General features: G+C 18.5%; 1 protein-coding gene across 4 annotated transcripts in view; it reads left to right on the top strand.

Annotated features, from left to right (window-relative positions):
- LOC412667 (proto-oncogene tyrosine-protein kinase receptor Ret) overlaps nt 1-12180 on the top strand; it is a 188741-nt gene that overhangs the window by 175038 nt on the left and 1523 nt on the right. For all 4 annotated transcript variants that reach the window (XM_026439537.1, XM_026439536.1, XM_006572141.3 and 1 more), the window contains 4 exons: nt 1264-1432; nt 6365-6669; nt 7932-8112; nt 9159-9288. In XM_026439537.1, coding sequence (XP_026295322.1) covers nt 1264-1432; nt 6365-6669; nt 7932-8112; nt 9159-9288 — 785 coding nt within the window. The remainder of the gene's footprint in view (nt 1-1263; nt 1433-6364; nt 6670-7931; nt 8113-9158; nt 9289-12180) is intronic.

The raw sequence follows: 12180 nt of genomic DNA, 5'->3' as shown, positions 1-12180 counted from the left end.
TTCATTTCGAAACTATATGTGTACAAAATGTCTCAATTAATTTGATTAATTTGAGAAATATTAAATGATATATTTTATAAAATTGTGAAATTTAAAATGACGATAATTATGCAGAAAAAGAATCATTGATTTCGATGATCTTTTGATTAATTATTAATATCCTATTTTAAGTAATTTTTTTTTATATATTATCGTTATGTTATCGCTTTGTTATCGCTATTCGGCTTTAATTTACGAGTTATAAAATATAAAATATAAAATATAATATATAAAATGTGTTAAGTAGAATTATATTTAATGTTTCAAATGGATTTAATTTAATTTAATTTAGGATTAGATTAAATTAATATAAAATTAACTTAAATTTAAATTACATTCAATACTCTAAATTCAAATATAAGTAATTAAATAATTCAATAATAATTTGATTGTATTGTTTTTAATAAATGTAGTAATATTTAGCAAATATGATAAATTTAATAATATTGATTTTATTTATGTGGTAACTAAATGTTGTAATATTAATCGACAAATAATTGAATATTATATCAATTTGAAAAATAAAACTTTTGTTTAATATCTCTGATATTAAAAATTAGAAAGATTTTGAATGATTTATTTGAATTATATAATTTATTCAAAAAAAAAAATAAATTATATATTAGATAATATATTATATAACATATTATAGAATGATTATTTTAAAGTAATATCAGTTTATCAAAAATTTATGGAATTTGATATTTTTAAACTTTATAACAATATTACATAATATAAATTGTAGTTTGAAAAATATTTTGAAAAGATGATATATTTTTCACATATTATTATAATTGAATATGTTAATTTATTTTAGCTACATAAAAGTTCATTAGATTTTATAATATATTTAAAAAGTAAGAAAAAAGAAATGAAACACGGAAAAAAATTTCAATAATTTTGACAAAAAAAATTTATCGAATTTTAAAAATTTTTTCAAATAGAACATATAATTATATTTGAAATAATTCAAAATTTAAAAATTTTTGCACAAAAATTTTAAAATTATTGAATAAAAATTTTAAAATTATTGAAAGTTTTGAAATTTCAAAGATTACCAACATTCAAATAAATATCTCGCTATTTTAAAGATACGAAAAAATTTAAAGTTAGAAATTTCATCATTGCTATCAGTAAATATTATAACAAATAAAAGTTTAATCTTCTCGGTTTTTTATTCCCGATAGATACATAAAAATTAATTTTAGAATATTTTCCTTTTAGACTAGCTGCAAAAGAAGCTCGTCGAGAAGGAAAACGAAGAGTCGATGGTGATTCAAATGTTGTTGGCATACTATCCTCCGACTATGTTGACAGAGGAGATGGTTTGCTTATCGGCTTGGATACCTTCACTGCGGCGAATCGCCACCTTCTTCTTCCTAAAATGTCTCCGGTAAGTTCTCTCTTTCATTCATTTTCATGATTTAATCTCGATTAATGCATCTCCACAATCCTAATCATTTGTTCTATTACTAATGAAAATATATCAAATGAAAAACATTGAAAAAACGATTTCTATTTAATTCCAGATTTAATATATAATTCTTTGCAGTCATACATCAATTGTTAATCATTAGAATATTTTTCAATTCTGATCATATTTTTATTTTCAACTTTTCGATCGTTACGATTCATCATTGAAAGGAATTGAGGTCTTTTAATGAAAGTTTTTCAATAGAATTAATCATGTACAGTTAATTAATTCGTAGAACAATTTTGAAGGATAAAAATTCTAAAGATCAAAATAAATATATATATAAAATTAATATATAAAAATGTCAGTTGAAATTTATTTAATTAAATTAGTGTAGTTAAATAAGTTAGTAATTTAAATTTCTGTTAAATGAGGCAGAAATAGAATGATTTTTAGCAAGTAATTTCATTACTTTGCTAATTTATTCTGTTTCTATTTTGTTTTCTCTGATGCAAAGTTAAATTACCTAGAATTATATTGCAGATTTTTATTCAAAAACATATCTTGATTATTATTTTACATATTGTATATATTTTGCATATTTTACTCAAAAAGTATACATACATTTACACATACAATTAATAATTAATATATGTACATATATTTATACATAATCTAACCTAACTAAAACTATATATTTAAAATAGAATAATATTTAAAATAGAATAAAACAGAAAAAAATTATAAGATTTTTTCATAGATTTATTTATAAATTAAAGTATAGTTATTAATTAAAATGAAATATAATTTTTTTGAAACATTTTTTATATTGGGACAAATTCCAATAAGAATAAAAATAAAAAGTTTTTGAAAATAAAAATTTTAATTTAAATAAAACTTATAAAATATAAAAATAAAAATTTTTCTATTACAAAAATAGATATTTTATTTATAAAGTTTATAATATAATATAAATTAAAGAGAAACTTTAGAATATGAAGAATTATAAATATTATTGTTGAATTTTCTATATATAATATATATAATATATATATAATAATTGCGAAAATGTCTTGATATTTTTGGAAAATATAAATTTTATGAAAGCCTAATTAATAAAAAAATTTGTTACAATATATGTAATAATCTTATTTATAAATCTTCATTCGAACTCTTATAAAAACTAGCGAGTCTAAAAAATTAAATTTTTTGATTTTTATATTTATAATAATTTCATTTTTAGAATGGAACAGTTGGACAACAATTTTTATGATTATATAATTTTATTAATTATAAATTAATTATTTTATATATCGTAACCTAAAAAAACATAAAATATTTATATTGGAGAATGCTTTGAAAAATTCTATATGATGAAAATAAATGAAGAAAAATTACTAGAAAAAATAATTTTTAATATAAAATCAAATTCAATATTATTGTATTAAATATAAAATTAAAAAAAAAGAATAATAAAATTTATTTATTAAAAAAAAAATTACAAAATTATATATAAACAAAGACTGTTTTGTTCAATATATGATTTTTTTTAGTATTTACATTCATGTAACAAAAAAATTATTTACAGAAACGTATCTTATGTAATAAATTTAAAACGAATGAGTAACAAATAATGATAATAAAAATTTCAAAAATAATTTGTTTTAACACAGAAAAATTTTTCAAATTGTATTATATATATATTTTTTTCTGTTTCATTATAATGTAAGAAACATTGACACAAATTTAAAAAATATATTAAGTACATAATATTTTTATTTACATAATACGATATATAACAAGTTTACAGTAATGAAAATAGTACATATTCTAAAATCACATTATTAGCACGAACAGCACACACTTCTCGAACTTATTGTTCCCTAGAGGTATCTAAGTACAAACTATTGTACAACAATCGCCAATTAATAATATTAAAGATTTAAAAGACAGAATTATTACAGCATGTAAAGCTATAAATCCAACGTTTAATAGCAATGTATTCAAACTTTTAGAAACAAACAGAATTTTACAGAATAAGTATTTTAAACATCGATTAAAATATTTTTAAAATTAAAATTTTTTAAATTTTTATATTCAATAATAATTGTTATGTTTATATATTTATTAATAATTATATATTTATTAATAATTTCATGAAATAAGTATTATTATTTTCATTACTATAAACTTAATAAGTAAAAGTATTGCATTATATTTTTTGAATTCGTTTTGATAAGTTTTCTATAATATAAATAATATGTAAAAGATTTTAAGTGATATTGGTTTCTTTATTAAAATTTTTATTATCATCGTTTATTATGAATTCAATTTTTATCTCATATAATAATTTTTTTTTATTATATGAGTGCTAAAGTCTAATCCAGACAAAGGAATTTTTGCCGCGCGATTGTATATATATCTTTGTTATTTTTAATTTCTGTTTTAATCAAAAAAGAATATGATCATAATGACATTACAATAAAATTTTATCTATACGAATGTATTAGTAGAATTTGTTAAAAAATAAATATTTCCATATAATCATGTTATTTAAAGCTTAATCTTTTCTTTTTCATTACTATAAACTTAATAAGTAAAAGTATTGCATTATATTTTTTGAATTCGTTTTGATAAGTTTTCTATAATATAAATAATATGTAAAAGATTTTAAGTGATATTGGTTTCTTTATTAAAATTTTTATTATCATCGTTTATTATGAATTCAATTTTTATCTCATATAATAATTTTTTTTTATTATATGAGTGCTAAAGTCTAATCCAGACAAAGGAATTTTTGCCGCGCGATTGTATATATATCTTTGTTATTTTTAATTTCTGTTTTAATCAAAAAAGAATATGATCATAATGACATTACAATAAAATTTTATTTATACGAATGTATTAGTAGAATTTGTTAAAAAATAAATATTTCCATATAATCATGTTATTTAAAGCTTAATCTTTTCGCTGCAACGAGTAGCGTATGTTTCTAAAACATATTGTTTTTCAATTTTCTTTAAAGTAAGTAAAATAATAAGTGCATAATGTTTTATTTTTCATTGAAGAATTTTGAATTTAAAATGCAATATAGATAATAAATTATTACTATTTTAATATTATTTTTAATATATTGTTTTTGATTATTTTAAAACTTTCTTTTCGATTGACAAATATATCTATCACTAAACGATAAATTCAAATTTGAATTTGAATTTAATGAATAGTGATTTATTTTATTATTTTATTTATTTATTTTTTATCATATTATATATATGTTTCTAATTTTATTATATTATAAAGAAATTTATATAAACAATAATTTCATTCAACAATAATTCAAATAATAGAAGCTTAATTAAAATTCAGATGATCAAGAATCATGTAAAATTTTATTTACATAATTAAAGTTTTACTATGATTCCAAAAAGTATTGGTACATTTATCAAAATATAATCGCTTTTTTAAAATTGGATCTAATGTGTTAAGTTATTTTGAGAGGTTAATAAAATTAATTTATTAGATGACATATAAAAAAAAATCATAATGAAAATAATGAAAATTATTCTTTATAATTTTTTTTTTAATTTTTAATAAAAAAAAATTTAGAAAGTATAAATATTTTGATTAGTATCAATCATATAGATATTAAAATTTTCATCGATATCAGTTAACAATGATACAGATTATAAATGGTTAAAAATAATAAAAATCATTATTTTTTGCCGTTTTTAAATAAAAAAAAATTAAAAATTTTTACATCAATCGATTTCAAAGAAATTTTCAATATATAATATAAAGTTACAAAATATATTTTTTAAATTTTTATAAAAAGAGATAAAATAAAATTAAAAAATTATAAAAAATAATCTTTACTATTTTTTTTTCTTCTTTTTAAAAAATCGTGCGTTTAGATGAAACATAATCAAAAATCCTGCATAAATAAATTATAGAAAATTAATTTCAATAAAATATTTACATTTGATGAAAATAAGAATTAATTAAAGTAACGAGTTAATTAAATCCTTTGATTAGTTCATTCTAAGGCTTTCGGACGCACAAAAATCCTATAAATGGTAATGTAAAGGCAACAAGCTGCGACATCGTATATTCTATTATACATTCCGGAAACGGATGAGAATATAACCTCGAATTTCCAGAAAATTGTATACTTAACAAGTTGATTATTCTGTGAAATGTTCAATTTCCGATATTTTCTCTTTTTAACAAAATAGAAAATCTTTCTTTGTTTATTTTATACATTATACATAATATAATTAGATAAACACTATATAATTTTAATTTTTGTATTTTATATATAAAATAAACATGAAACAAGAAAAATGTTTTGCAATACATTAAAATAATAATATACTTAGATATCAAAAAATACAAAATTTTTATTTTTAGTTCGTTAAATTATTATTTAAATTTTTAAAGAATAATAAAAAAATGATTTTTTATATAACAAAAATTATAAATATTAATATATAAAAACGATAAGAAACCATTATTAATAACAATATATTTTATAATAATTTATCTTAATTAAATAAAATTTTTAAATAATTTGACATGTTAAAAATTACTTTTTTTTTAATAATAAAAGTTACTTTTTATTTCTTTATAAGATAGTCTTATTATTTTAATATTTATTGTTATCTTTCGTCAATTTTAATTATAATTTTTCCACATCTTCTAAATATATGAAAATCTTCTTTAAAATTATTGATAATTTACTTTTGTCATGAAAAAACGTAATATCACATAATCTTTAATAATGCAAATATAATAATGCTGTTAAAACAAAAAAAAAATCAAATAAATTTTTACATATATTTATTCACTTATCTATTATGTTTTAAAAATAAGAAAAAGTTATGGCACTCTCTTATTGAAATGTTTTCGCAGCCGGATCCAAAATGGGAGTTCCCACGATCGCGATTGACCATCGAACAAGTACTTGGCGAAGGAGAATTTGGTAGAGTGTTACGCGCTAAAGCGATCGACATAGGGGGAATCTCAGGGCCCACGACTGTCGCGGTGAAAACATTAAAAGAAAACGCGTGCGCCTCCGAATTGGCAGACTTATTGTCAGAATATCAGCTACTAAAAGAGGCTCAACATCCGAACGTGATCAGATTGCTGGGCGCTTGCACCACACCCGGGGCTCCTGTCTATCTCATCATCGAATTCGCGGAGTTTGGCTCGTTGCGGTGAGTATGTACTTAAGAAGTTGCGTTCACAGACTATGAAATTCCGCATAACGAAATTTCCCCAGCATCCGGACAATAACCGAGTTCCACGAGAGAATTGGCGAGTAATGTGCGTTAATTGAATTCTTCTTCCGTCTCGCATTTTCATGGAACGCACGAAAAGGAGTAGCGTCGCGACAGAAAAACGACGTACAGACGACATTATGATCGTGTCGACATGCATTTCATTTCATCTTGACAAATATTTTTTTTTTTTTTTTACTTTGACAAATATTTAATAAATTTGATTTGAAAGTTTTTTAAATAATTTGAAATTATATTTTATTATTATTGTTGTTTATTAATTATCTTCTTTTTTGAACAAATTCTTAGGAAAAAAGAAAAATATTTTTTAATTATTTCTGTATTTATTATTGATAAGAAATATTTGACGAATAAAATCTAAATAAGACAATTTTAATTTTGGAAATTCATCAGTATTAAAAATTATACATTTTCATATGTGTGATATGCATTTTTTATATCGATATATATATATTTAATGGAATGAATCGGTGATTATATGAATGAAATATATCGTTTTGACGACAAGAAATAGATATTCTACGCATTGATTCCTTTATAGGGTTGATAATTCAGATTTCTAATTTTCTGTATGTATTCCAAAATATTAATTAATAATTAAATTTTTATTTGTTTAAATTAAATTTAATTTATATTAGATTTAAAATATTTAAAAGTTATTTTATTTTTATTAAATCTATTAATAATCAACGTTAAATTATATTAAATATTCATAATTTTTCATATTATTGAATTTCTAAATTTAAAATTTATATTTTTAATTTCTATTCGATAAATACTAAGATTTGTCCCTTAAGATAACTTGTTTTAGAAAATTATTATATATAATATATATTATAAAAATATAAAATAAAATTTTTATCACATCAGATAAATTTTTATTAATGTAATACTTTTATTACTCATTTTCTGTAACATATAAATAAATTCTTATTTAATTATTCTAATTTCTGATTAATTATTTTTTTTTAACATATTCTATAATGAAATGAATAAAAATATTAAATTATACTTTCAAATTTATCATATTTTGAAAAAAGATTATTTAAATAATTTATGCCTTTAGTTAAATTTCGATAAAATATTGATTTAATTATTTCATATCCCTCTTTTAGAGAAAGTAAATTTATTGACTATTTTCTTTAAATATTACAATCGTGGGATACAAAATTTTGCAGAAATTATTTAAGACGTAATCGACATCTGGAATCCGAGGCAAGAACTGGTGGATGTTCGGCTTTATCTAACGTCACTGTTGGTGAAACAAATGGAACATCCGTTTGCACAGTCACGCCACGCGATATTCTCTCTTTTGCTTGGCAGATTAGCAAAGGAATGGCATACTTAGCCGACATTAAGGTAACCTTGTATCAATAATTATATTGTATTAATTATATTGTATATTGTATTATGTAGGTGTAGAAATTAATTTGGTGTCTTTATATCACTTATAATGCCAATTTAAATGTTTGAAATGTTTCATTTAGTAAGATATGAACAAAATAGTGTAGTATAAATTATTATAATCTAATCTAGATTATGCAGAAAAGATTATTTAAAGAAAAAATAAAAAATTAAAAGACTTCATAATGATTATTTTTAATATCTTAAAAGTTTTATTAGATATAATCGTTAATTAATAATAAGAAATAATTAAATTAATTATTTTGTAATTTCAAATAATTTCAAATAATTTCATTTAAAAATTTTAGTGATTTTAGTGATTTTAATAATTTCATATCGATTTTATTAATAAGTGTTTGAGTAATTTCGCAAATGATTAACCCTCTTAACTATCTCTATCAATTAATTCCTATTAAAATCATTAAAAATGATAAATTTAAAAGAAAAAAAATATTTACTTATTACAGACTTTGTAATTAACTTTGTAAGTATAAATTATATAAAAAAATAAAAAATATTATTATTATAAAAATATATTTACTATTTAAACTTATTTGTACTCTGATTATTTAATTAATTTTATTATCTATTTAGATCATTTGGAAAATATATATTCTCAAATATTTACTGAAAAATTATCGATAACTTAATTACATCAAAACTAACATTTTTTTAAATCAATCATTAATTATACTTACTATAATATTCTTAAATGAAATAAATGTTTTACAAAAAAAAGTATTATATATATTTTCTAATCACATCATTTAATATATTTTCTAACCACATCTAATTTAATCTATATTATGTATGAGTATATATGTAGTTATAATATATATATTATATATTATAATTACATATATAAAATATAATGTACTTAAATATATCTATATTTATGTTTGTATTAATTATAACCATTCTCATTACTTCAAAAAGGCAACAAATTAATTTCTACATTTAATATATTAATGAAAACAGAGATTAATCTGAATAGTTTGTAGTTGGTTCATAGAGATCTCGCAGCCAGAAATGTATTACTCGCAGCCGAGAAAGTTTGTAAAATTTCTGATTTTGGATTAACTCGTGATGTCTATGAAGATGATGCATATTTAAAGCGCAGCAAAGGGCGAGGTATGTTTTTTCATCGAAAAATTTTATAAAAAAATTTTTGTATCGATTTTCCTTCTTATCACGTATCTTTATCCATGTAGACGAACTTTCATAATTTTTTTCTCCATTATTCTCTAGGATTTTATGAGAAAGTAATTTTACGAAACATTATTTCAATCAACTAAATCTTTTTTTAAAATCTAATACATAATATATTAAATCGTTATCTAAATTCTGCAAATCTTTTAACTTGAAATATTTATGTATATATATTTATAATTCCATTAGATTTTTTTCAATTAAAATAATTAATTTAAATGAAATTGAAAATTTATCTTTTATCTGAAGAGAATATAATTTTATTAAACACTTTTAAAAATAAATCTTAAGTCTTAATTTTTTATTTTATTATGATTTTTTAAAAAATACTATATTTCAAACTATATTACACAAGATAAAATAAGTGATAGTTGATGGTATCTGGAAAATATGTTGATCGAAAGTGAACTTTCTAGTTTAATTTATAGGATTTCTTGATAGTTTGACAGAATACGATCGAAATTATCATATAGCAAAATTACATTTTTAACTATCTTGACATTATAATGAATATTTTTCTTTTAATTTTTTGCTAATGTATTTTATGTCTATTTTTTGATATATTTTGTCATAACAATGGCTTTGAAAAATTATAGCAATGGCTTTTGAAAAATTAAAAAAAATATTTTATATACTAAAAAATGTAAATTATCAAAAGTAATCTTAAAAGCAAAATTTATAGTTACTTAATAATTTAATCTACAATAACTCATATTAATAAATTACACTACAATTAACGAAATATATTTGTTCAAAATACTATGAACAAGATTTTTTTTTAAATTTGTTAAAAAAAATTGTAAGAATATGATAAAAATAGAAAATTGCTAAACAAATGTATTTTATTTATTTAATGTATATAATATATTTTTAGATAATCAGAAATAAGCTAAATAATTAAATATTATATTGCAAAAATATTCTGATATCAAAGAAATATATTAATTTAAAAAAGATATTTTATTAATATTGTAAAAATATTAATATTTTATATAATATTCTTTTTTTTATTAATTTTTTTCTGTTTAGATATTTGAGAAATGATTTTTTTTAAATAATTTTATATATTTCCACTTTTTTTAATATATAGATTTTTATTTTTTTATTATATTTAATCATTATTTTATAAGATAGACTAATTATTAATCAAATTTAAATCTTATAATTGAAAAGATGCATTAATATAAGAATATAATAAATATTCTTTTATATAATCTTTAATTTATATTTTTGATCATATTTTATATATTTTAAAATTATATATATTGATAAAATTTTACATATTTTAATTTTTATATATATGTGTTAATCACATTTTTAAATAACACAATTTATTTCAAGATAACAAAATATTTATGATATTAATATTTTCATCAGAATCGATAAAAACTATCTCATCCATATTTGCAATTTAAATATGAAACCATTAAATTTCCATCACTCTTTTTTATATCTGACTTTAAAATTTTAATTTGAGATTTTTTATTTACTATATCCTTTATCATTTTTTTTCTCGGATCAAAAAAAGTTGAAATTAATTTTATTTTATTTTATTAAATATTATGTTTTTTTATCATATCTGAATTTATAAATAAATTCCTTGGTAAAAGTTATTTTTTCTTTCCGATTCTTCTCATTTATGATTTTTTATCATGATTCTCTATAAGAATATCAATATTTTTTTTTCAACATTCTTTTTTTTCAAAAATAGATTATTAATTAATTTAGAATACTTTTAATTTACTTTTTTTTTATTTTTTGAGTAATTTTTGTTATAAACTTTTGCGATATATTTACTTTTAGATATATTTTTTTTGTTGAATTATTTCAAAGGAATCTCTAAAATTTTGTCTTCGTATAATAACATATAAATTTAACATATAAATTAGTTCATTATTTATGTATATTATATTTATGTATATTATTTATTTCTTAAAATAATTTTTTGTTTTTGTGGATTTATTATTATTAATAGACTATTATTTAAAAGTAAAGTTAAGATCCATTTAATGATAATTTGAAAATTTTTGAATAATTTCAAGACTTTTTAATTTATTTAACATTAAAATTTGAAGAATTGATTATTGATTTGTTTATATTCGTTGTATTTTTTGGACAAATGGTTAAAAAATGAAAGAAATATTAATTTAAATATTAATTTAATTTAAATATTAATTTAATTAAAACAAAATCTTTTTCTTTATTTATTAAGATATTTCTATCTATAATCTTATATCTATAAAATATAAATTGTTATTCTATTTATTTACACCAATTTTTTTTTGTTTATATTAATTGTATTTTTTATTCAAACAACTTTTTATAATGTAATGCAATGAGATCTTTATTTAATTAATCTCTAATCGTTTTTAGCATTTTTATAAAATAATAAAATATATAAAAAATTAAATTATATCACGAAATAATATTTTCGATAAATATTTTCCATATCATAAAAAAAAAGTAATTATAATAATTTATATAAATAAATAAAAATTTAAGTTTTATCTTAAACATATATAATTTAAGTAATTTTTTATATCACAATATAATGAAATCTTTGTTTTATTAATTTGATTAAATGATCATTGTTTTATAACAAAAATCAATAATTCACAAAATGTTTTCAGCAAATATTTTTCATATTTTAAAAAAAGATTAAAAGATTTATGTTTTATCTTGAAAATATAATTTAATATTTCATGATTATTTTTTTAATTTTTAAAAATTAATTATTTGTTAACTGGACATGATAACTAACCCATTTTACACAATAATAAAATCTTGGAAATTCAAATATTAATAAAAATCACA

The sequence above is a fragment of the Apis mellifera genome, linkage group LG3 (assembly GCF_003254395.2).
Source record: "Apis mellifera strain DH4 linkage group LG3, Amel_HAv3.1, whole genome shotgun sequence".
Taxonomy (NCBI): Eukaryota; Metazoa; Arthropoda; class Insecta; order Hymenoptera; family Apidae; genus Apis; species Apis mellifera.
The sequence above is the reverse complement of the archived record's forward strand: the minus strand, read 5'-3'. Positions and strand labels throughout refer to the sequence as shown.